Here is a 24,631-nt window from a genome sequence, read left to right as displayed (position 1 = left end):
CTTCAATACTTACTAGCGCGGGCTCCGCTCCTCTGGTCCGCCTAACCACAGAGCGGCGCTGCCTGCGCGGTCGCGCCGCTCCTGGCGACTCTATGGTTTGTGGGCGGGGTTTGCTCGGTACCGGAAGCAAACCGGAAGTGAACGGGGCACATCCGGTGTGGCGGCGCGGTCCGGGCTCTCTGGGCCGTTCGGAGTTCCCGGTGTTGCCCGGGTCAGGAATTCATCAGCGGCTTGAGGGTCCCTGGGCGGGTCGGGGGGATCCCGGCGTGGCCACCATGTCGATGTCTCACCTGTACGGCACGGACGGAGACGATGGCGTGGAGATGGAGAGCTTCGAGGTGTCGGACTGGGACCTGCAGAACGAATTCAACCCGCACCGGCAGCGGCACCGTCAAACCAAGGAGGAGGCCACCTACGGCGTGTGGGCCGAGCGTGACTCGGACGAGGAGCGGCCCAGCTTCGGCGGGAAGCGGTATGGCCGGGCTGGGTTCGCTCGTGGGGCCGCGGAGCTCCCCCATTCCCTGTCATCTTCTCCCCGATCSCTGGACCTTTCCCGGCTATGGAGACTCACCCGAGCAGCCCATCCCTGGCCGGAGCTGCCCTCGGGACACAGAAATTTTCCCTGTGCTCGCTCGGGGGAGGATGGGGATTGCCTGGCAAAAGCAGGGATAAATACCTCGACAGGCTTTAATATTTCAGTTTTGGGGGGTGTAAGGCACAGCAACCCCCAGGCTCCTGCAGGAATGTGCCCTGGAGCAGGTTTTCTTCTCGTTTTGCAGTTCCAGGGATTACTCGGCCCCCGTGAGTTTTGTCAGTGCCGGGCTGAGGAAGGCGGCGGCCGAGGAGTTCTCCGATGAGGACTCGGATGATGATGAGAAGCCTGTGAAGCAGGAAGAGATTCCCAAGGATTTTGTCCCCAAGAAGTTAAAAACAGTGAGTTCTCCAGGAAATTTACTGTTCTCTGTTTTGTACTTATGAAACTCAGGCTGTGGTCAAGGGCAGTRAAACTGTAATAGAGCACTAAAAAARGGAGAAATAATTAAGCCAGAGACYCAAATGTGTYATTAAGGGATGYGTTTGCTCTGGATTTTGTATGATTGATACAAATAGATTGATAAAACAAAAACCTGAATAATAAATCATTGATACAACTGTATGTTGATATAATGATTGTGTGTCTTTGGGAATCAATCCTTTCATTTTGCTCAATATTCCCTGTGGTCAGTGGAGGTTTAAAGAAGAGAATTCCTGTGGTTTCCTGCCTTTCAGAGACTTTATTTTTCTACTTTCACAGAACAGAGAAATCCCGGCATATTATGGATTAAAAATCAAACCCTTATTTTCAGTTAAAACCAGAAAGAATCAGGAATGAGCTAAATCTGAGAACTGTCAGGCTGTCAGCCTGAGTTTTTCAGGACTTGCCTTTCCCATTTGAGGAATTTCAGGAAGCTCCTTAGGTGCTTCATGGATGCACAAAGGAGGTTCCAGTGAGCTGGGCAGAATCACTTCTGRGAAAAACCTGAGGGGAATTTTGCACACCTTGATTATTTGAAGCCTCAGGGCTGCAGTTTTTGTGTTTTTGTTTTGGACAGGGTGGAAATTTTAAGCCCAGCCAGAAAGGCTTTGTAGGRGGCACCAAATCTTTCGTGGATTTTGGCAGCTGGGAGAGACACACSAAAGGAATTGGGCAGAAGCTTCTCCAGAAGATGGGATATGTTCCTGGAAGGGGTCTTGGGAAGAATGCTCAAGGTACTGTCTGTGTGTTTGGTGGTTTATTGTTAACTGGGGATGTGCAGGAGAGATTGGATTCCTTGAAGAGCTGCCAGTCTCAGATGGCATGAACTTCTTTCTTGTTTTCCTGCCAGTGATTTAGGCCCTGTGGTGAGAGAGGTGCTCAAACTGGCCTGTGATTATTTGCTCCTCTGAAAGGAGCGAGAGAAAAAGAGCAAGAGAAAGGGATCAAATTCCAAAGGTGGTCAATCACATAGGAAAAGAGATTCTGTTTTATGTGGGAGAATAAAAAGGCAGTGAAATATGGTTGGGAATAATGCTGTGCTTTGGCAGTTTGGTGTGTGCTGGGATGAAGTGATTTTATAGGAAATCGGTGATGTTGGAAGTACCACAGTGCCAGGGAGGGTGTTGGTGCAGATCTGGTAACTCTCAGGGAAAGCCTGGCTGTTCTGCTCTCTCTCAGCACACAAACTGCTCCTCCTGACCCCATTCCCATCCTGCCAGGTATCATCAATCCCATCGAGGCCAAGCAGAGGAAAGGCAAAGGTGCYGTGGGCGCTTACGGCTCTGAAAGAACCCCGCAGTCCTTGCAGGAYTTCCCTGTGGTGGACTCAGAAGAGGAAGCTGAGGAGGTATTTGTRTAGTTCTTGCTTTTCCCTGCTGTGCTGTGTGTCCAAAATTCAGTTCTCTTTCATTTCTGTGTCAGAGAAAATTGGGATCATTTTAGATAAAAACCCGAAGACAGAGCACATTGATTTCATTTAGACAGATCTTGTCCACTGCAATATTTTTTATTGTTTCTGACTCCCTCTATTTCAGTAGCTTTGCTAAAATCCCTCTTTTGAAGAGTCCACCATGTAAATAGTCTCTGTTTTTTAAGTAAAAGTAAGACCAGGACCATCCTGTTCATATAATCCATAGGTCCACAGCATCCAAGCTGGTTTGGCATGAGCTTTACCACTTCCTGGTTATTTTCTGCACAAATTCCTCATTGATCTGATGGTTTTTTCTGTAAAAAGGGGCAGATTCGGGGTGTGACAAAGAGCATCCACCACAGCTCTGCTTTTTTTTGTCCAGGAATTTCAGAAGGAGCTGAGCCAATGGCGGAAGGACCCGAACGGAGGCAAGAAAAAGCCCAAATACAGCTATAAAACCGTGGARGAGCTGAAAGCCAAGGGCAGGATCAACAAGCAGCTTGCAGCCCCTCAGAAGGAACTGTCCCAGGTCAAGGTGAGYTTGATAAGCCAAGAGGTGACCCCTGAGAGCAGTTTGTGTCCTTTGGTGTCACTGGGGTGTTTTAGCCAACCTCAGTACAGCCAGTCCTAGGAACTGCCTGTGCTGCCTCATGGAGCTCATCCCTGAGCTGTGTAATAGCCCTGTGTCACCTGGGCATGGTGACAAATTAGATTATAAAATGATAAAAGTAACCAAGAGCATTAATTAACAGTGTAACTAATGGCAAGATCACTGCTTGTGTGATTGTGGAATCATTCAGTGAAACTGGGATGAAATGAGATTCTTCCTGCTCTGATTCCACATTGCTGCTTATTTATTCTAACTCCTTGTGTCTGGAGAAGGCCATTGTGGAGGCAATCCCCTTGTTCAAATACAGTGTACACTAGCAGCCCCCTGGAGTAATTAAGGTCCTTGGAAATCTCCATATTTCAATTTGGAGTCAGGGGTTTTCACCTTTTTTGAAGGTGAGGGAGAGTTTTTTGTAAGAGAGTTCATTATTATGTGCTGGCAGGTGATCGACATGACAGGCCGGGAGCAGAAGGTTTATTACAGCTACAGCCAGATCAGCCACAAGCACAACATCCCAGATGACAACCCCCAGCAGCCCCTGGGCAAGGACTCCAAACCCCAGGGCTTTGCCCTGCCCGAGCTGGAGCACAACCTGCAGCTGCTCATCGACATCACGGAGCAGGAGATCATCCAGAGCGACCGGCAGCTGCAGTACGAGAGGGACATGGTGGTCAACCTGAGCCACGAGATCCAGAAAATGGCTGAGGTGCTCTCCCATGAGGAAAAGGCCATCAGCAACCTCAGCAAGGTGCTGGACATGGTGGAGGAGTGTGAGAGGAGGATGCAGCCCGGCTATGAGAACCCTCTGACCCTGGATGAGTGTGCAAAGATCTTTGAGACGCTTCAGGACAAGTACTATGAGGAGTACAGGATGTCAGACAGGGTGGAYCTGGCAGTGGCCATAGTCTATCCTCTCATGAAGGAATATTTCAAGAACTGGGATCCCCTCAAGGTGTGTGTTGGTTTGAGTTAWCTGCARTTCTTGATTGATGGCTCCARTAATTTTTKTTRCTTTGTCCCAARYGKCCTGGTCTAGTGTAAGGTGTCCSWGCCCATGGCAGGGAAAGAAATGAGATGAGCTTTAAGGTCCCTTCAAATCCAAACCAGTCTGTGATTCTGGGATTCTAAATTTCTTATCAGTCTGGAGAAAAAGAAAAAAGACAAAATGAAACACTGTGTTGTCCCCACACTCAAACATTTGCTGGGTGAAAATTTAGGAGTTTAGAAGGTTAAAATCACTCCCTTTTATGAGTGTTGGGAAGAAAAAGTTGGTGAAAAAATGTTTGTAGCTGTTTTTTTTTAGCAAAAGCAGGAGAGGTTTTTCTGTCAGGTATCAGATGCACAATTTGTTTTCAGAGCCATTTAGGTTGGAGTAGGTAAGTGTATTCACTCTGTACACCTGAAAAAGTTCAGAGTGTCCTCTTCTCTCCCTGGAAGTGAATTAATTCCACAAGGTGGAATTTTTCTCTGGCAGGGCTTGACTAAAAGTCATTTAAGAAATGACTGCATGTGGCATTCTTGGCTGGGTGGGGTGGGGTCACAGTTGGACTCAGTGGTCTGGAAGGTCTTTTCCAACTTCAATGATTGTAGGATTCTGGAATTAAGACTGCAAGCTCCTGGCTTGCCCTGAGAGGAGGTGAGAAGGCTGGCTGTGCTCAGCACACCATCAGCCTGCTCTGGGCAGATCCCAGCTGGAATTAATGGAAAAGGGTAAGAACCACTTGTGCCTTGTCATTCCCAGGACTGTACATACGGCACGGAGATCATTGCCAAGTGGAAGAGCCTTCTGGAAAATGATCAGCTGTTATCCCACAGTGGGCAGGACCTGTCAACAGATGCTTTTCACAGGTAAAGAGCAAATGAATTGTAGTTTGTGCAGCATCTTCCCGTGTTGCTTCCTCAGGGATGGAAAAGAGCAAGGGAGCTTTTCCCAAGGAAAAAAGCAAGGGAGCTTTTCCCAAGGATTCCCTTGCTGGGGCTGTTAAAATCAAGTTTTCAGCTACAGAAAAGGAGTTGCCTTAACTATCAGCTCCCATTTGGTTTATTTAGGCCCACGCTGTAGCTTTGAGCTTCACTTTGATTTATTTGGGGTTTCTTCCCAGGCTGATGTGGGAGATCTGGATGCCATATGTCAGAAACATCGTGGCACGGTGGCAGCCGAGGAATTGTGGATCCATGGTGGATTTCTTGGATAGCTGGGTGAGCGTTGTTCCTGTGTGGATACTGGATAACATTCTGGATCAGCTCATCTTCCCCAAGCTACAGAAGGAGGTGAGAGGAGAGGGCTGGGTAGAGCAAAGCTGTGCTCTGAAGCTGTGTTTGAATTCCAAGTGGAACTCCCAAACACCGGTGTACGGCGTCTGCCGATGGATTGAGGAGTGGGGGGTTTCATCACAGCTCTTTGTGCTTCTGGGCAAAACCTGCTGCTGGTGGCTGGACTTAGTTAATGTTTTCTGTTGTGCCCCAAGGTGGAGAGCTGGAATCCTCTGACAGACACRGTGCCCATCCACTCGTGGATCCACCCCTGGCTGCCACTGATGCAGGCACGGCTGGAGCCACTGTACTCGCCCATCCGCAACAAGCTGGCCAATGCCCTGCAGAAATGGCACCCCAGCGACTCYTCTGCCAAGCTCATCCTTCAGCCCTGGAAGGATGTGTTCACTCCTGGCTCATGGGAGGCTTTCATGGTCAAAAACATCGTGCCTAAACTCGGTGAGACTATCCCACAGTGCTGGGTTTGGGGAATCTGTTGGTGGCACCTTCTCCTTGACACCAAAGAAAGATTCTTGTTATTATGAGTGTCAGTCACATCAGAGAATGTTTTTAGTGAGGTTAGACCAAGCTTGCCTCTATTTTTCTGCTACCAGTCCTGTGTAGAGGCAGAAAGATTAGAGAAATATGAGGAATTGATCTRGTTATTCTCTAGGCTTTCTGTCTTGTTTTTTATAAATCATCTGTCTCCAGCTGGCAGGAATATCTGAGAGCTGTCAGGTAGCACCAGGCTGTAAGATGTCTCTCTGTTATTCCTGAATTCCTTGGTCTGTTCTAATGTTTCACCATGAGTTTTATAATGCAGATTGGCTCAAAGGTTAAAAAGTAGTCAAGTGTTTTTAGTTTCTCAGTTCTGACAGCAAATTTAATAACTGGAAGWGGAAAGGCACCGTTTTGGTGGCAGGATCAGCCAAAGATCCCCACTGACCTTGAGGATAACAGAATGGTGCTGCTCAAGTTGTGTGTGTTGGTAGTGAAAGAAGTCAGGGCACTGATAAAACTGGGCCAGGTTCTTTTCTAACTCTCCTCTCCATTCCCAGGAATGTGTCTGAATGAGCTCATCATCAACCCTCACCAGCAGCACATGGATGCCTTTTACTGGGTGATCGACTGGGAGGGAATGATTTCGGTCTCCAGCCTCGTTGGACTGCTGGAGAAACACTTCTTCCCAAAGTGGCTGCAGGTGAGACACTGAGGGCTGAGGAACAAGGTTTGATTGACTGGGGAGTGTTTCAATCACTCAAACTGGAAGTGGCACTCTGGGCTGGGTTGATAAGGATGTGATTGGTCACAGGGTGGACTCGATGCTCTTGGAGGTCTTTTCCAGCTTTAATGACTGTGATTGTGTGGCAGTGACGCTTCTCCTGCACAGATGTCCCTGTGCTACCTTTGAGTTGTCCCTTGCTCTGCAGGTACTCTGCTCTTGGCTCAGTAACAGCCCCAACTACGAAGAGATCACCAAGTGGTACCTGGGCTGGAAGTCCATGTTCTCAGACCAGGTGTTGGCACATCCCTCCATCAAGGACAAGTTCAACGAAGCTCTTGACATCATGAACCGTGCCGTGTCCTCCAGCGTGGGTAGGTGGCTCATGAGGGTGGCTYTGCTGCTCTGGGCTGGCAGCACGGTCCAGTGTGGCTCCTGGGAGGTTGRCTGGGCCATGGCCCTGCTGGCAGCACAGCAGCAGCTCCCATGAGCAGTGAAAGGCAGTGTGCTCTGCCTTGCTGTGTCCTCAAATACACCTCTGAGGTGCCATTCAATAGTTCTGGGCTGCACTGAAGCAGAAGGATTTTTGGTGGCTTCCTGGACCATTGAACAGCTGATCCTCTTCTAGCTTTGCCCTGTCAGTCAAACTCCATCCTTTAGGGCTTGACTTCTAAAGCTGTCATTTACTGGGGTTTTCTTTCTTTATGGTGAGATGCCAGTTCATTTCCTTAGCTTTACAGCAGTGCTCTTTCCTTCTGCATGACTCTCCCTATGACCTAAAGGCGATTGTTGGGAATTACACTGTATAAAAGWGAAGGGCATGCTTGAGGGAGCAGCACCTGGAATTTCCCCTCTTTCCAAAACTGAGAACTCCCTTCCTGAGCCCAGACTCCACACTCCAAATGTCTCAACTGACTTTGTGTCCCGGGTGGAGCTGGGAATGAGGCTCAGGACCGTGTTGTCACCGTTCTCTCCCGCAGGGGGATACATGCAGCCGGGCGCCCGGGAGAACATCGCGTACCTGACGCACACGGAGCGGCGCAAGGACTTCCAGTACGAGGCCATGCAGGAGCGGCGCGAGGCCGAGAACATGGCCCAGCGTGGCATCGGCGCCGCCGCCGGCTCCGTGCCCATGAACTTCAAGGACCTCATCCAGACCAARGCCGAGGAGCACAACATCGTCTTCATGCCCGTCATCGGGAAGCGGCACGAGGGCAAGCAGCTCTACACCTTCGGCAGGATCGTCATCTACATCGACAGGGGCGTGGTGTTCGTGCAAGGGGAGAAGACCTGGGTGCCCACCTCGCTGCAGAGCCTCATTGACATGGCCAAGTGAGGCCTCTGTGCCAGGGGAAACCACCTGGGTGCCCACCTCGCTGCAGAGCCTCATTGACATGGCCAAGTGAGACCCTGCTGGGGACTGAGACTCTGCCCAGGAACAGCCTCTGGGTAAATCTTAGAATAAACCAAGTTCCAGGTTTGTAAATAGTGACAGCAGAGCTGGAYGCCAGGATGGTTTAACTGGAAGAGCTGTTCAGGCAGTGGCTGGAGGATGGAGGGCCAGACGTCCTGACCTGGAAAGCCAGGCTAAGGGAGAACAAGCAGTGCTRACACTTTTAATGCTGCCTGGGACAGAGGTTTATCAGCAGGTTAGGAGGGATCACATTCCCCGCTCCCATAGATGAGTGAGAGCTGGCCTAGCAGAGTCCCAAGGGTCTGCAGTGACACGTGTCACACCGATGTCACAGCTTCTGCTGCCTGTGTGCTGTGCTGGCAGTGAGTTACTATCCCCMCAACATCCCTCACACAATGGGCTCYTCTTTGCTGCACACAGCCAGGATCTGTCCCAACTCTGCTGTGAGACCGCATGGTTTGGGGCACAGAGATGAGGGAAGGAACCCTCAGGCTTTTTCCCTGGAGGGAGCTGCCCTGGTTGTTCTCAGGACTGATCAAGAGCTGATCTCAGCAGCACTGAGAGCTGGCAGCTCCAAGCCTGCACTGGGAACTAGACCCCAACACCTCCCACTACAAACCCCTCAGATAATTCTTCCTTCCTGATGCTTTGAAATGTGTGTAGTACACGGCAAAGGCCTTGAATTGTTATAGAAGGGGAGGGATTCAAAGCATTGATGGTTCTAAGGGCAGGTTTTGCTGTATTTCAATGAGAGTAAATCGAAGCCCAGCTTTACTTTTTATTAAATAAGATATAAAAAACGTCCCATCACCTCAGCATTGAGGTGCTGCCACTTTTGGCAGAGCCTGATGCCACTGTCACTGCTTGAGCTACGTCTCAGCTGCACAAAAGCTTCCATGGGAAGAGATGTGGATCCCAGCCCCCACCCCCAACAGGGAGGGTCAGGACTTGGCAGTAGCTCCCTCCCCCTTCCTGATGATCTCCAGGTCCTCACARTCTTGGTACATCGGCTCCTCCACGCAGTCCCAGACCTCAGGGGAAAGCTCCTGCAGTTTTTCCAAGGGAAACCAGTGCACGGAGGTGTCATTGAAGGTGTCCAGGTAGCGGGGGTGACTGGGGAGTGCCACTTCCTCCATCCCTTTTAAGACCTAAAGAGCATTTGGGGGAAAAGTTATGGACAATGCAGAAGCCCCTTCCTGCAAAGCTGAGCCAGTGAGGATGGTGTTACATTACCCTCAGCCCCTGTGTGCAGGGTGTTCTGCAGATGTTCAATCTTAAAATGATTAGCTTTTATATTATAGCATCTAGGAAAAGGGTTTTAAAACTATCCCACTCTTCTTTCCAACAGCAATTCATTTCTCATTAAAACGTGTGTTGTCAACATGAAACAATAATGTTAAACTGTTGCCTCCTACCTTTGCGATGTAGGAATAATCTCTCTCCAAGATTCTGGACAGCAATCTGGAATACCAGAAGGTGCCCATGTTAGACATGACGTTCTTGTGGATTTAGACAAGTTTTCTGCGTGGGGGTGGGACAGAGAAGGGGGGAGTGGGCTCACGACTGTAAACTTCATGGCAACGCAAATGTGCAAAACAGGGAAATTGCTGTCAGAAGCAATAAAAATAAAACAGTGTGTCGGAGAAGAGGAAAGCAGGGTGGGAGGCCTGTCAGGGGTGTGTCCAGACCTCTCCTCGATCCCTCGGAAGCTGTTGCCGATGATGACCAGTTTGGAAAGCGCCGCTGGGCTCCAGTTGCTCCACAGCAGGTTGTTGTACAGCGCCTTCCCGCAGTGCACCATGTAGAACAGCGTGGCCGAGCCCTCTATGCCGTGTTTCCCCTCCTGCCCGAGAATTCCCCCGTCACGGTCGAGCCACGGTCCCCAGTGGATCCCGGGTGGTCTGACGGGGGGTTTCCTCACCTCATTCTCCGGCAGCAGGCACAGCCCCAGCGCTCGCAGCACCGCCGCCTCCCGCGCCGAGAAAGCCGGGTCGAACAGGGCACAACGGGCGGGCGGCACCTGCGGGGACAGGGCTGCATGAGCGGGACCGCCGCGCTTCTGCCCTCGGTGCTTTCCCCGGTGCTTTCCCCGGCCCCGGTGCTCACCCGCAGCTCGTCCAGCAGCAGCAGCAGGAAGGCGAGCTGGTACCTGGCGGCGGGGCAGCGGCCGAAGCGGCCCAGCCCGTAGCACACGCAGCGGGCGGGCGGCTCCGCGGGGCCGCTCAGCGGGGCTCTCACAGCTCCTGCGGGCGGCGGGGTCAGCGCGGCGGCACCACCGGGGCTCGCTGTCCCCGCTGACCCCGAACCCCCGCTCCCCGCACTCACCGGCGCTCGCCGCCCAAAAACCGGAGCTCAGCAGATCGTCCCTGCGGGGAGAGCGCGGTATCAGCGGGGTCCGGCAGCGCCCGGCGGGGAGCGGGCACACGGACCGGCAGCGGGCACTCACCGCGCCTCCCGCAGCCGCCGGAGCACTGCTTCGGTACCGGGACCGCCTTCCCCTTCCTCCTCCTCATCCTCCTCCTCGGCCCGGCCCCGCCGCCGCCGCCGCCGCCCGGAGCGCCACCCGCTCGCTGCCGCCATGCGCACGGTCACGTGCGCGGTCACGGGACCGGGGGCGCGCCCGGAACCGGCGGCGGGAGCGAGCGGGGAGAGGGGAATCCCGGAGCATCCCCGGAACCGGCCGGAGCATCCCGGAACCGGCCGGAGCATCCCGGAACCGGCCAGAACATCCCCGGAACCGGCCGGAGCATCCCCGGAACCGGCCGGAGCATCCCGGAGCATCCCGGAACCGGCCGGAGCATCCCCGAACCTCCCGGAGCATCCCCGGAACCGGCCGGAGCATCCCCGGAACATCCCGGAGCATCCCCGGAACCGGCCGGAGCATCCCTGGAACCTCCCGGAGCATCCCGCAGCCATGTCCCGCCCCGCCGCGCCCGGTCCCGCGCCATGGTGAGCCCCTTCCCCGCCCCGAGCCCCCTTTCCCGGTCACCGCCTCCCGCCCACGCGTGCCGCTGTCCCGGGGAGCACTTTCGGCCCTTTGCCGGCTGCTGTGCCCCGGTGGGGTGTGGAAGCCTCCGTGGTTCAGCAGTTCTGTCCCTGCCCGTGGTCACTCCGGGGCCGTGGAGGGGCGGTCCGGGAGCGGTGCAGCCTCCCGCTCCTGGCCGGGCGGTAACGCGGGTTCCTCGGTGCCCCCTTTGAGCCGCTTCTTTCCTTTGCTGCACACCCGGGCTCTTCCTATGGGAAACTCCTGCACTGTGCTCATTTCGAACTTGTGACGAGGTGCTGCCGGGCAGGACAGGCCAAAAAGTGTTAGTGAATATGTACGTCCAAGAAAATATGGGCAGAATGGCAGCACATCTTTAAGGGACTGCTCTGTCTCCTGCTCCTTGGGGGCTCTCTCCCACCCCGGAGCTTCTTTGGAATGCACATGGATAATGCTGGAATTATTATTTGGAATGTTTCTCGATAATWATCCCGTGTGCTGAGAGTACAATATCTCACAAGTCCACATCTCCTTCCACGCGTCTCAGAGGTGGAGTTACAGCACCTCTTTTAAACTCACAAAAGCGGTCAGAATTAGTCACGAGGGACCTTTTTGGTGCTGCTTTCAGGTGTAAACTCGGTGTGATTGTGCAAGAACACTGTCCCTCCATTTGCAACAACCTTATGTTGCTCTTCCTGAAGTCATAGAAAGGAGAGGGAGAAGCATAACAGTTTTCAAATACACAATCATTCCTGCCAATGTTTTTTAGGTGGAATTACTTTTTCCTTTATGACGGCTCCAAAGTGAAGGAGGAAGGGGATCCTACAAGTGCTGGGATCTGTTATTTTTAYCCTTCTCAGGTAATGCCTGCTTTGTTTCAGTACTTGTAGAGGGGTGCTGATGGTTCTGGGTCAGGAGGGATCAGGCTTTCAGGTTATTTGGATTAATCCTTATTTAATAATCACAAAAGTTTTAAGAAATCCCAGTTAGTTCCAGGTGGAGCACAGGGACACAGCAATGGGGTCACACTCTGCTCCCTCCCTGAAGAAAGGGGCAGCACAGTCCAGGTCCGTCCTGGGGATGTGAATAAACACACACGAGGGATGAAAGTTCCCCTCCATGAGCTCCCAGCCCTTGTGCTGCCTGGAAAAACCAATCCATTCATTTTTCTCCCAGAAATGTCCCTGTTCTGCTGCATTTGATTTATGGAATCCTATAGTTGTTAAGGTTGGAATAGGCCTTTAAAATCAAGTCCAGCCATGACCTAGCACCCTGTTCACCACTAATCCATATCCCCAAGTGCCACATCCACACATTTTCTGAACACTTCCAGGGATGGTGACTTCACCACTGCCATGGGCAGCCTGTGACAATGCCTAACAACCTTTTCTGTAACACAACTCAACTGATAATTAATTTTTATTTATACCTGAAAGCAGCAGTGATTTTTTTTTCCAAGTTCTTTTAATGGGAAGTTAAAGCCTTTTCTCCCTGGCTCCCTGCAGACCCTCCCAGAGCAGCAGGAGCTGTTGTGTGGGCAGATGGCYGGCGTTGTGCGCTGCCTCACCGAGATCTCCGGGGCCCCTCCCARCCTTGTCCGCCTCAGGAAGCTCAARTTYGCTGTGGTGGTGGATGGAGACTTTCTGTGGGTGAGTTCAGGAGCTCTGGAGCAGTCACAGAGTGAAAACAGCCAAGGACTGAAGGACTGCATCAAAGAGGGTTTATTTTCCCCGGCTGCACCTTTGCAGTGCACAAATTTCATTGCAAGGGAAGTCAAATTCTGTTTTCTGCAGCTCACCATGGCCCAGCAGTCACTTCAGCTTTCTGCAGAAAAGTTTCAATTGCCTCAATTGTGTGCTCACAGCCAAAGGGATGTCGTAAGATGTTCCTGACTGGAAACAGAATCCCAGACTGGTTTGGATTGGAAGGGWCCTTAATKCTCATCCAGTCCCACGGGCAGGGACACCTTCCACTATCCCAGCTTGCTCCAAGCCCCATCCAGCCTGGCCTTGAGCACTTCCAGGGATGGGGCAGAGCAGGATTCCATGTGCTGCAGTTTATAAGATCACATTAACTGTCTGATAGTCTGATTGCTCTGTCCTTTTAGCCCTCAGCATTCCCAGGGCTGTGCCAGTGTCCATAGATATTTAATATTTAAAGAGCAGTTGTGACAAAAGTGCCCCAAACCATCCCCTGGGAACTGGGCTGAGGCCAGTCAGCCCTGTTTAACTGGCACTGCTGCTGCTATTTCAGCAACTCAAAAATTTAAATTAGAGCATCACCATAATACAAGTCATGAGTTAATTGAATATTTTGAAGTACTTAGTTTCAGAAAATGTTCCTAGCTATTAAAGCACCAAGTTAGGTCATCTAGCGTGGGAAGGGAGTGTGTCTGAAGTGCTGATATTTATTTATCCTGTCTGTGCCAGGGCTCTTGTGTGGGTATGTTTGCATTTCCTTTTCCTGTGGCTGTGAATCCAGGGGGGTGTTTGCCTGCTCAGAGTCGCCTGTCCTTGTGTGAAAGTGATGAGTTGTTCTCACCTGCCGTGCCTGAGTTCTGTCAGGGAACCTTCCCCATCCCTGGCTGTGTCTGCTGCAGGTTCTGGGCTGTGCTGTGGAGCTGCCTGACGTGAGCTGCCGGCGGCTCCTGGAGCAGCTCATCGGCCTCTTCACCTTCTACCAGGGCCCTGTGCACAGAGCTTACACGGTAATGAGGGGCTGGGGACACTGTGACGAGGGGCTGGGGACAGGGGGACAGGGTAACGAGGGGCTGGGGACATGGGGACACTGTGACAAGGGGCTGGGGACATGGGAACATGGTAACAAGGGACCCAGGGACAAAGGGACACGTTTACAAGGGACTGGGGACATGGGAACATGGTAACAAGGGGCCCAGGGACAAAGGGACATGATAACAAGGGGCTGGGGACATGGGGGCATGGTAATGAGGGACTGGGATCTTGGGGACATGATAATGAGAGACCCAGGGACAAAGGGATACAGTAAAGAGGGATTGGGGACACAGTGATTTTTGGGGAGATTTAAACCCTTCCCGTGGTGTCCACGTGCTGCAGTGTTCCCTTGTGTTGCCTCCCTGCTCCCAAGGGTCACACACCCGAGAAATGGGACCTGCAGAAGTGACCAGGCCATCCTCTCATCACTCTGATGGTGGGGCCGTGCCAAACCTTCCCCAGATGTTCACTCAGAACAGTTTCCCCTCAGTGTCAGCTCCCACCTTATCCTGGCAGTCCCACGTGGGTTGTGTGTCCCATCCCGAGTGTGTGGACACMGTGCAGTGACAGCACAGTGGGTTTTTTTGTCACCCACAGGCGTTTTCCCAGGAGGAGCTGAGCAGGGAGTGGGACAGGTACATCAAACACATCCAAAAAAACACCARTGACCTCCACAGGATTTTCAATTCCCTCTGGCATCTGGACAAAACCAAGGTAAGGTCCTGTTCTCTGTGGTGCCTGGCTCTGGAGCTGCCTCAGTGGATTTATTTGCTGTTTTGAGGTTTTCCAGGATTCTGTGGCCTCACTGCCCCATCTCTCCCTGWCCAGGTGGATCCCCTGCTTTTGCTGAAGGCAGCTCTCATCCTGCAGACGTGCCAACGCTCTCCTTATGTTCTGGCAGGCTGCATCCTCTACAAAGGCTTGTRAGTAACCCTGAAAGTTTAAATCCATCCCTTTCTAGGGCTGGACACTCCCAGGGATGGGGCAGCCACAGCTTCTCTGGGAATCCTGTGCCAGGGCCTGCCYACCCTCCCAGGGAAGGATTCCTTCCCARTCTCCCATCTATCCCTGCCCTCTGGSAGTTTGAGCCCATTGTCCCCTGTCCTGTCACTCCAGGCTCTTGTGARCAGTCTYTCCAGGGTTATCTGTGCTTAGCAGCATGCAGGAGTTCAAGACTTTGGTTTCACTAGGAATCTGCTGGTTTTCATATTCAGCAGGATGCAAAGACTGAGTTTCTGAGGTTTTTTAGGGGGAAGTTTCCCAGGAAAAGGGAGTTGTGTGGATGTTGTGCTTTCCCAGCAGTGTTCCCTCTGCAGAGGTGCAGGTCAGTGCACTGTGTCCRTGTGTCCGTGTGTCCATCTGACCTGCTGGCCAGGACCACTGTCTGTACTGACAGGAAKTGCACAGAGGGGTGAGCCAGGATTCCCCACAAGAAATTCCAGCTTCATTCACCCAAAGGTCACCGAACAACTTCAAGGAAACCCTCCAAGGTGGCCTTGAAAGACAGGAGGTGGGGAATTCCGAGAATTCCTTGGCAGCAGCTGCTCCAGTGCCATTTTCCTTTGGCACAAACTGTTCCAGTGACACCTTTTAAGAGTGCTGGAAATGTGCCACGGGGAGAGCATCTGCCAGGGAGTGACCTCATAGCTGCAGGCAGGACACTGGAGTGAGTCACTGCAGCACCTGAGAGCTGGCAGAGTGTGCAGGGACCAGGACATTTGTCTTGAGGGGAYTTGGGAGCCTTGTCCTGCACCAGGGTGTGTCACCTTGTGTCTCTGTCCAACCCCTCTGGGGGCTCCCGAAGGGGGAAGCCACTCCCAGGAGGAAGGAAAAAGACTTTAGGATCCAACAGCTGGTCCCCTGTTATTTTTTTGTTTTATAATTTTTTTCCTCTCTTTTTGTGGGCATATTATTTTGTTGTTGTTGTTTTGTTAAATAAATAGGTTTTTTTTTTTCTTTTTCTTTTCCCTTTCCTCTCTGTGGAAAAGTTTGTTTTCAGGACCTGGGTGGGGAAAGGAAGGGATTTGCTGGAACTTGGGAGTGTTTGCCCCCTATTAAATYAGTTCAAACCACGACACTGGTAGAGATACTTTGTCACCAAATTTCATCAGAATTCCTTGAACTGATGATCTTGAAATTCTGTCAACCCAACCATTTCTGGTYCCGTGATTCTCTGACTTTGCTGTGTCCTTTCAGGATTGTGAGCACCCAGCTGCCACCTCCTCTCACTGCCAAAGTTCTCCTGCAGGGCAGYGAGTCCCCAGGCCAGGTAAGGTACTGCAAACATTCCCTGCAAGCAGATTCCTGTCAGGACGTGGTGTGGGAGCTCTTGTCGCACTGGTCCCACACACGCCATCACTGGGAAGGACAAATTTTGGTGCTGATGCTTAAAGCTTTTATTATTTATGATTGGAAAATGTTCCAAGATCTCTGCACTAGGAATTTGCTTTTTTTTCCCCTGTCTTTATCTTACTGAATTAATGAGTTCTCGTTTATGTGATGTTTTGATTGACTTTTTACACGAGTTTAGGTATTTAGTGGGAAATCCACCAAATGAATGTCTGAAAAGGACAAATAACTATTTTCATYTGCTTTAAAACTTGTCAGAAGTTATTATTTATGTGATCAAGATCTTCTATAGAAAATCCATCAATATACAGACATGAAGGCAGCCTCTGCTGTTCTTCTGGTTGAATGAAGGGAGTTTCTGTGCCCTGAGCAGCTGGTGATGATAAATTAGGGCTCTGTCCTGGCTTCAAGGTGTGTTTTGGTTTTTGGGAAGGTCCCCTTGCTTTTGAGGGATCCCTAAGGACCAAGCCCAGCACCACAAGTGCTTGCTGGGCACCGCAGTGTTTGCTGGGGAGTAGTTTGGGGTCTGCAGCAGCCTTGTGGGGCTGGAAAAGGTGACAGAGATGTCCTGTTGTCCCTGATCCATCCATGGAGCTGATTCTTGGCTTTGGTTGCAGAGCGAGCCCAGAGCTGAGGATCCACAGGAGCCTGGTGAGCATCCAGCTGCATCTTACGGGCTGCCTTCCCTGCACAGAGCACGAGCTGCTTCTCTGGGACTCACATCCAAGCCGTGCTGGGTGCTGGAGTACATCCAAAATACCCCAGAGGGTGTTGCTGCCACCAGCCAGCCTGTGCTGTGTGATCAGAACCAGCTCCTTCTGCTGGGTTTGCTCTTTTGGGTTATATTCCAGTTCTGCAGATTCCCAGCCATGCCTGCCTTAATTCCAGTTCCCCACGTGGCCACTTGGCCACTGCCAGCCCCTGACAACAGATGGCTGATGCTCGCAGTCCAAACCACCAGCCATCCCTTCTCAGCATCAGTTTGGGGATGATYTGCCAGGATGGGAACACTGAGGGGAAATTTAACTGTGTCAGGCATGAAGGGTACGAGCASGATGGGAAAATGCTGGGAGGATGGGAAAAGGATGAGATGCAGGATCATGGCAGGCCTGCAGCTCCTGCAGAAGCCTTTGGGCTGCTGAGGTTTGGTTTTTGTTTTTAATCTGGGACACATTCATTGATCCTCAACCCTGTTCTTGCAGAGTCTCGGCTGCCGCAGGGTGTCCGCATCATCCCGGTGTTCCTCACGGGAGAGGAGGCGTCAGCGCTGCGGGACTTCCCAGTGGAGTGGATGGCCAGGTGGGAAACCAGCCTGACCCAGGGCAGGGTTTGCAGCATGAGCTCACACGAGGCTCAGTGTCCCTGTTGCCACTGTGTTCCCTGGGACTAGCCCAGACCCTGTTGGAGCTGCCTGAGGTCCCTCAGGCTCGGCAGAATTCCCGTGTCCATATCCCCCCTCGTCCCTCTGTTGTGATCTGTTGTCCCCCAGCTCACAGCACTGCTGTGGGGACAAGGGAGGGACATTCCCAGGAGCCTGCAGTGTAAGATTTCCAGGATTTTCYTGTGTTAGACCCCAGCCCATCCTTTTCCCATGTCCCTTTGGAGTAGGGGGTGGATCAGCCATTGAACGGTGGCAGGAGCCAATGGGGTTTTCAGCCATGGGATAACTGTGTTAAGTGTTTAACCCACTTTTCATCTCYCACTAGGTCACCTGTGTCCCCAGCAGGCCCTGGAGGAGAGGGGAGTGCTCTCTGCTCCCGGACAGTTCCAGAACCAACAGCAGCTCGTGAAAACCAARCCCTGGATGGAATTTCTGTGCAGGAGTCCCACGAGGAGGCTTCAGGCACAGCTGCCCTGGGAGGTGCTGTGCACTTGGGCAGCCCTGCAAGTCCTCTGACGGACTTCCCTGGAACAGGAGCCAGCACAAGGAGCTCTCCAGCTGCAAACCTGAGTGGAGCAGGCAGTGAAAGCTCAGAGCTCAACAGGAAGACATCTTTCCCCTCAGAGAGCAGCACAGAGCAGCTCCCAAGCCCTTCCTCAGTCCAGACTGAATGTGCTCGGACTACAGGTCCATACCTGGAAGGCTTTTGCTTCCCCAACCCTTACTCCTGGGAGCAGGAAAGCCGAGACACAGGGAAATCTGTGGACTCTGATGTCGCTCACTGCGCTCCCCAAAATTCCCATTTGGGCAGCCACAGTCCAGCTGTTCCTTCTCCTGCCCAGGAGCTGAGCAGAAGGAAATCCAGTGAGCAGGACAAGCCATGGACTGTGAGCCAGGACTGTGTGTCTGGAGGAGGTGACAGCACAGCTGGTGACCACGCGTGGGGCTTGCATTTTCCAGGCCCTGCTGGCCACGCACATCTCCAGAGCAGGACGGGGGCTCAGGAGGCTCTGCCCRGTGACCCTGCAGGGGACAGGCTGTGTCCCAGCAGTGGGGAGGGCAGCTGGGACAGGCTGGGGGACAGAGGGGGCGAGCCAGCSCAGCTGAGCCTCTACGTTCACTGCATCCAGGGGCTGGTGCTGTCGCTGCTGGCCGAGGAGCAGCTCCGCCGGGACCGCAGCGCCGTGGAGGACGTGGTGAGTGGGAGAGCTCTGCCCCACTGATGGGGGGCACGGGGGGCTCTGAGGGAGGAGCATTGGATAGTGTTCCCCGTGTGTCCCTCAGCTGCTCCGAGCTGTGCTGGTGAAGCTCAGCTCAGGGCTCGGCAGTGCTGGCTGCGTGGGAGCTGTCGGAGCGCGAGCGGAGCAGGGACAGCCGCGTCTCGCAGGCAGCTCCCRGTGCTGCTGCTGTTGTCTGGCGGTGCCGGCACCGGAGCAGAGYGTGGGGGTGTGACAGACACCCGAGGGCCTGCGCTGGAGCGGGGATTCGCTGGGGATCCCCGTCAGCTCGGCGTTTTTTGGGAAGCGGGGTCGGCTCTGTGAAACCCCCACCCCGTGTGTCGCAGCCTCTCCCTCGAGGAGCATTGCAAACGGGGCCAGCAGCAGGTCAGAGCGGTTCCCTCGGCTGTGGGAGCCTCCAGACTGCTCCCTGGGGATGGAGAGAGGGATGCTGTGTGGGCACTGCGCAGGGGCAGCACCAGAGCAATCCCAAATTTCCCCTGTGGCAGGATTTGGGTGCCCAGGCTCCCCTGTGAGCAGAGCTAACGGGGCTGCGGGGGCAGGATGTGCCAGCCCCCCGTCTTTGCCGGGAAGCATCAGCTGCAGAGCTGCTGCCTGGCCTCTGCCTCCCTACCAGGAGCTGAGTCAAAGCTGCAGAGCCCTGTTTGATATGCCAGTTGCCATAGGAACAACCTAATTTCCTTACCCAGCCAGACTGGAAGGTGGAGGGAAGCTCAGACTAATGCAGAGCCTCAAGGTTGCTGGTTCCCCTCAGAGCTGTGGGACGCTTGGGACGCCGGGAGCTGGGGAATGTCTGCTCTGCACGGCAGGGATGTGCCTGGGGAGGGATTGCTGCTAAATCAGCTGAGCCAGGAGGTGCTGCCGGGGCCTTTTGCACCAGACATGGCACTTTGTCCCCTTTGTGCTCGTCTGGAGCAGCGGGGGGRACACAGGCAGGTGGGAATTGTCACACTGGAGAGCTGAATCCCTGTTGCACGGGGGGTTGCACAGCCCATTTTCCTTTATGCCTTGCCCTGGGGCTGACAAGCTGTTCATCCCATTCAGGTTCCTCTTTTCCCAAACACCCTGCTTCCATCTCCCGTGCTCTGATTTTGGATCTCACCAAAACTGCACTGTCACACAGCTCAGATTTCAGCTRTGACTGGGCTCTCTTGCTGCACCCTTGGGATGGGTGCCCTGCGTGTCCCATTGTCCCAGGAGGAAGAGCAGTGTCCCAAGAGGTGCAGCTGGGCTCTGCTTCTGGTGGATTTGAGGAAAAACCTCGGCTTGTCTGTGCCTTTGTTTATCTGTAGGTTAAAAATGACCCTCAGCTCTCAGGGATGTCAAAGCTGAGTTACAATTAATGTTTTTTTTAATGCTTTGGGGCCCCCAAATGACGCCAAAGAAGGGTAAAATATGCTACTTGTGCAGCTGCGAACCTCTGGGAGGGCAGGTTCCATCCCAGACTTCTCCTGTGGAGTGAGAGGCCCTTGGCCTCGCCTCCTGCTGCTCTTTAGGTCTTATCCTTTCATTTCACTGCACAGAAAGGCAAATCTGCTCTGTGGATGGGGTCAAGGGTAGGCCAGGCACTGCCACCCCGCCGAACAAAGGCTTGATCCTCTCCACGGTGGGGGAAAGCGCATTGGCAGGATGAGGATTATGGAGTTAATCTTCCCAGGAGTGGTGGAGGACCCCTGCCAGTGCCCTGCCTGTGCCCAGGGAGCCTCAGCATGATCAGGGCCTCTGGGCTATTGAAAATCCATCCAGAACAGCGGCTTGGCACTCGTTCAGCACACTGTTGTGTGTGTTTGTAGTGCCCGGTGTAAGCACAGGAATGTCCCTTGCTGGGGCTGGAAATCACATGAAATGAGCCCTGGAGAGCAATGGTTGATGGTAAATTAATGGAGCCTTGCGTTTCCCTGTAATTAGTAGCATCAGGTGGCTTAATGGCTGATTTTCAGGTTGGAGGGCCCTTTTCCAAGTCACGGAATCCCAGACTGGTTTGGGTTGGGAGGGACATTAAAGCCCATCCTGTTCCAGCGTGGGACAGGGACAGGGAACAGGGACAGGGACAGGGAACAGGCACAGCTCCTGCTCAGAGCTCCATCACAGCCTTGGGAACGCTGTCACTTCTCTGCTTCCCTCCATTCCTGGGTTTCCCAGCCATTCCAGGTGGGAGCCTGGATGGTAGAACAACAAAGATTTCAGTCCCTCTGTCACCTGAACTCCCTCCAAGACCCATTTGAGGCCCAGCTGAGGCTCTGAGCTCTGCCTTTCCCTCTGCCTGCAGTACCACAGCAGCCTGGCSTCCCTGAACGGCCTCGAGGTGCACCTGAGGGAGACCCTGCCCAAGGACTCCTCAGCCTCAAGCAGGACAAACTACAGCTTCACACACTACGACTGCGTCCAGAACGTCCTCACGGGTGAGCTTTGTCCTCTGGGGCTGCAGGAGGGAATCCTGAGGAGGATGAGGTATATAGGAAGCTTTTCTCTCACCTCAGACACCTTCTGAGGAGTATTTCTCACTAGAGAAAACACCCTGTTGAGAGATCTTTGTTGGGATTGAGGGTGTTTTCAGCCCATCCTGCAGCTGTCCAGGCTCTGTGGGATGCTCCAGAGCCTTTTCCTGCCCAATGAACGAGGGCACACTGCAGAGTGTGTTTCTAACACCCCCTTTCTCCTGTCGTGCAGCCAACCTGCCCCAAATCCCTGGGCCCCTGGATCGGCACTTCCTGAGGGCGGCCACGCTCATCCACTCTGACTTCAGCCAGCTCCCCACGGCCTCAGAAGTGATCATCAGGTAAAGACTGCTCACACCACTCTGTGGGCACAGAACCCCTTTCCAAGGCTGGCTGGGGTTCAGCCAGGTTGTCACCACACCCAAGTACCAGCAACATTCCTTTATTCCCCAACTTTGCTTTGATTTGTGGCTTCCAGTGGCACCAGGAGAGTGGACTGAGGGCACAGCTGAGCRRTGCCAYGGCTTGGATTAAGATGTAACACTCGCAAATTGCCGGTTCCTGGCACCATAAGGTTCTAAGGCGCAGTGTTAAATTTAGCTGTTCCTAATAAATGTGTGTCTCGGCGGGGAGCCAAAGGCGCCCAGAATTGGCAACCTAGATATTGTTTTCTTGYACGGCCTGTTGGGTTGGAAACACGCCGTGATGTGCGTGGCAAACTCAATTGTGATGCGCCAGGCAGGATGGTCTTATCACAGCCAGAGCCCTTCCCGAAATCCAGAGCTTTTCCTGACATTCAGAGCCCTTCCTGAAATCCAGAGCTGTTTCTGATGTCCAGAGCCCTTCCCAAAATCCAGAGCTTTTCCTGACATTCAGAGCCCTTCCCAACAGCGAGAGCCCTTCCCAAAATCCAGAGCTTTTCCTGACATCCAGAGCCCTTCCCAACAGCCAGAGCCCTTCCCAAAATCCAGAACTGTTCCTGACATCCAGAGGCCTTTCCAAAATCCAGAGCTGTTCCTGACATCCAGAGCCCTTCCTGAAATCCAGAGTTTTCCTGACATCCAAAGCCCTTCCCCAGGCCACGGCTGATGGACACCCCATTCCTCAGCTGAGCTGGGAGTGCACAGATTCCACCCACTTGGTCCTGCTTGTTTGTCCAAAACAAGATGAAATAAAGATGCTCCTGGGAATTACATGGTTTCRCTGCTCTGGCACCGCTTGCCAAGGGAATGTGAATCACACACTCCAGTGCTGGAGAACTCCTTAAATCCAATMCTAAATTGAGTGGCTAAGCTGGCATGTTCCCTGTTACCCCGAAAAAAGCAACTCCATGTGTGAATCAGCCTGAGTAACAAGATGACTAAAACTGCTTTCTTTTATGGAGACTTGTCACAGAAGGGTGTCAGCAAACATAGCAGTTGCTGCTTTCAACCTTTGAGGAGGAATTCAGGGTCTTTGGCTTTGCTCCCTGCCAGCCCTCCTGCAGGGACTACTCCAGGAGAGGGGATTCTTAGTCTTAATTAATGTTCTTAATCACAGCTTTGGTGGTGGTTGAATCTGGCTCTTACCTGAGCTTTGTCACACCTGTGATTGAACACATGATTCCTGCTGCCAGGTGCTGTGCTGGGATCTGGTTGTGGCCAGCAAGAGTGGTAAAGGAGGAATGTTGGGCACGAGGAGTGTTCCAGGCTCCTGRGCTGCTAGCAAGGGGAATCCTTGGAGCACAGCCACACACAGAACCCCAKAATCATTAATTTTGGAAAAGCCCTTCCAGACCATTGTGTCCAGCCTGTGACCAATCCAGACCTTGTCACCCAGTCCAGAGCACTGAGCTGGATTCAGTCACAGGTTGAACTCAAAAGTCTTGGAGGTCTTTCCAAGATAAAGCTTTTCCACAGCTAAATGATGCTGTGATATCCATTTAGCTTTTCCACAGCTAAATGATGATGTGATATCTCACTTTCCCTTTTAGGATGCCAGCACCCTTAACAAACAGGGTCTGGCTCTCTGTGCCCTTCAGGGCTTTGGTGCCTGCTCAGCTCCATGTTTCCGTGCTGAGACACCTCAAAGTCTCTCTCCAAGCCTGGTACCCCAATGTCCAGCTGTGAATTTTGCCCAAAGCTGATCACTGCCTCTCTCTGCCCCTCCAGGAACGCCTCCACGGCCGTGTACGCCTGCCGCAATCCCGTCCAGGAGACCTACTTCCAGCAGCTGGGCGCTCCTCTCCGCAACTCGGGCGTCCCCAACCCGCAYGACAGCGCCTTCAGCCTGCCCAGCAAGGCCAAGCAGAAGCTGCTGAAGCACGGGGTGAACCTGCTGTGAGCTGCTCTGCTCGGATAAGGGCTCAGCCCTGCGGGATGTTCATCTCCAGGAAGGGACATCTCAGCTGTTTGTCACAACAGAGGCAGGAGGCTCTGCCCTGCCTCTGCAGGGTCTCCAGCCTGCCTGGCCCTGAGGAAGGGACACTCCTTGCCCTGTCCTGCATGTTTTGGGCAGCACGAGTGTCACTGATAGCACTTACCAAAGACTGAGGGCAGAACGTGGCGTCTCAGGGCGCTTGGTTTACATGGACTTTACAGGGACTCYCTTGGTGCTCTGCAGACTCCCCATGTGCCTTGATCTGAGGTAAAGCCTCACCTTGCTGTGAGTTACACAGCCCCCGGGCAGTGCTGGCTTTCAGAGATGTCAGCCAGCCACYGCCTGTGCCTGCACTTGCCCTGGTCAGGCTTTAGCTTTATTTATATCCTTTAATCCACAGGAATGATCCTACTGTGACGTAGTGCCTTACCTGGCTTAGMAGCACCTGCCTGTTCTCACACAGGAGCAGAGCTGCAAGAGCTSCAGAGCTCACAGTCCCCCTTTGGGCGCTCCCAGGAGGTTTTTGTGCCTTAGGTGACGCTGGAGGGACATCCCTGTCCCTTCACGCCTGACTGGTCAGTGATGGCAGCCCATCTCTGCCCTCCTTGTGCCCAGCTGGACCTGCAGCCTCACAGGGGCTGGGTGATGGTGGTGRTGGTGGTGGTGGTGGTGTGAGTKTCCCTCAGCCTCRTGCTCYCTCYCTTCTGCTRCAGAACCTCATTYCRCTGCTCTTACCGCTCCATTTGTTSACCCTAAAGTTGCCCCTTYGYTTTTGGGACCAAAGAGGTTTTGTAGCCCCTCAGCAGCTGTTCCCTTTCTGCCCTGACAGTGTCCCCAGTCCATGGTGGCCCAGGGGCCTGTGGTGGTGGCTGCTTAGACTGAGGGATGGATATCTGTGTTTGGCTGGGGTTGGAACCTGCKGCTGGTGCAGACACACCCCCAGTGTGACTGTGGAAATAAAGGAGTCTCCGAGGCTCATCCCAGCGCTGCGTGTCAGCAGCCAGAGTCACATTGGTGTCCTTTTTGTGGTTCCTGGTGTGATGGGCTGGGTTGTGGGAGCCATTCCCCGTTCGGCTCCATGCCAAGGGTGGTTCCTGCAGGGCTGGGGTTGAACAGGCAGAGCCTGTTGGTTCAATCATTCCTGCAAAGCAGCTGCTCAGGAGATTCCTGAGGACAGATGTGTGACTGGTGTCACCAAGAGATGGTGAGCAGGTGAACGTGGTGAGG

The 24,631-nt window shown here is 53.2% G+C and overlaps 3 protein-coding genes across 3 annotated transcripts; 2 read left to right on the top strand and 1 right to left on the bottom strand.

The window, feature by feature from the left end:
• Positions 1-20: 20 nt before the first annotated feature.
• On the top strand, positions 21-8,492 carry TFIP11 (tuftelin interacting protein 11). The gene is made up of 12 exons (XM_057376586.1): positions 21-472; positions 780-933; positions 1,593-1,749; positions 2,236-2,363; positions 2,809-2,961; positions 3,479-3,988; positions 4,778-4,884; positions 5,139-5,307; positions 5,505-5,748; positions 6,348-6,490; positions 6,720-6,885; positions 7,492-8,492. The coding sequence occupies exons 1-12, from the start codon at positions 93-95 to the stop codon at positions 7,845-7,847; spliced, it is 2,667 nt and encodes an 888-aa protein (XP_057232569.1). The 5' UTR covers positions 21-92; the 3' UTR covers positions 7,848-8,492.
• A 234-nt stretch (positions 8,493-8,726) lies between these two features.
• On the bottom strand, positions 8,727-10,871 carry SRRD (SRR1 domain containing). Its single transcript, XM_057376592.1, has 7 exons — positions 10,372-10,871; positions 10,251-10,291; positions 10,032-10,168; positions 9,847-9,945; positions 9,614-9,768; positions 9,341-9,386; positions 8,727-9,073 (listed from the first exon to the last, which is right to left on the bottom strand). The coding sequence occupies exons 1-7, from the start codon at positions 10,839-10,841 to the stop codon at positions 8,867-8,869; spliced, it is 1,155 nt and encodes a 384-aa protein (XP_057232575.1). The 5' UTR covers positions 10,842-10,871; the 3' UTR covers positions 8,727-8,866.
• Positions 10,872-11,666: 795 nt separating this feature from the next.
• Positions 11,667-23,441, top strand: HPS4 (HPS4 biogenesis of lysosomal organelles complex 3 subunit 2). Its single transcript, XM_057376587.1, has 12 exons — positions 11,667-11,768; positions 12,414-12,557; positions 13,508-13,615; positions 14,238-14,354; positions 14,469-14,563; positions 15,837-15,909; positions 16,607-16,640; positions 17,192-17,288; positions 17,696-18,566; positions 20,878-21,010; positions 21,279-21,387; positions 23,197-23,441. The coding sequence occupies exons 1-12, from the start codon at positions 11,667-11,669 to the stop codon at positions 23,366-23,368; spliced, it is 2,055 nt and encodes a 684-aa protein (XP_057232570.1). The 3' UTR covers positions 23,369-23,441.
• The last annotated feature ends 1,190 nt before the right edge of the window (positions 23,442-24,631 follow it).

The sequence above is a fragment of the Malurus melanocephalus genome, unplaced genomic scaffold (assembly GCF_030028575.1).
Source record: "Malurus melanocephalus ecotype Western Australia unplaced genomic scaffold, MMel_1.1 scaffold_282, whole genome shotgun sequence".
Taxonomy (NCBI): Eukaryota; Metazoa; Chordata; class Aves; order Passeriformes; family Maluridae; genus Malurus; species Malurus melanocephalus.
The sequence above is the reverse complement of the archived record's forward strand: the minus strand, read 5'-3'. Positions and strand labels throughout refer to the sequence as shown.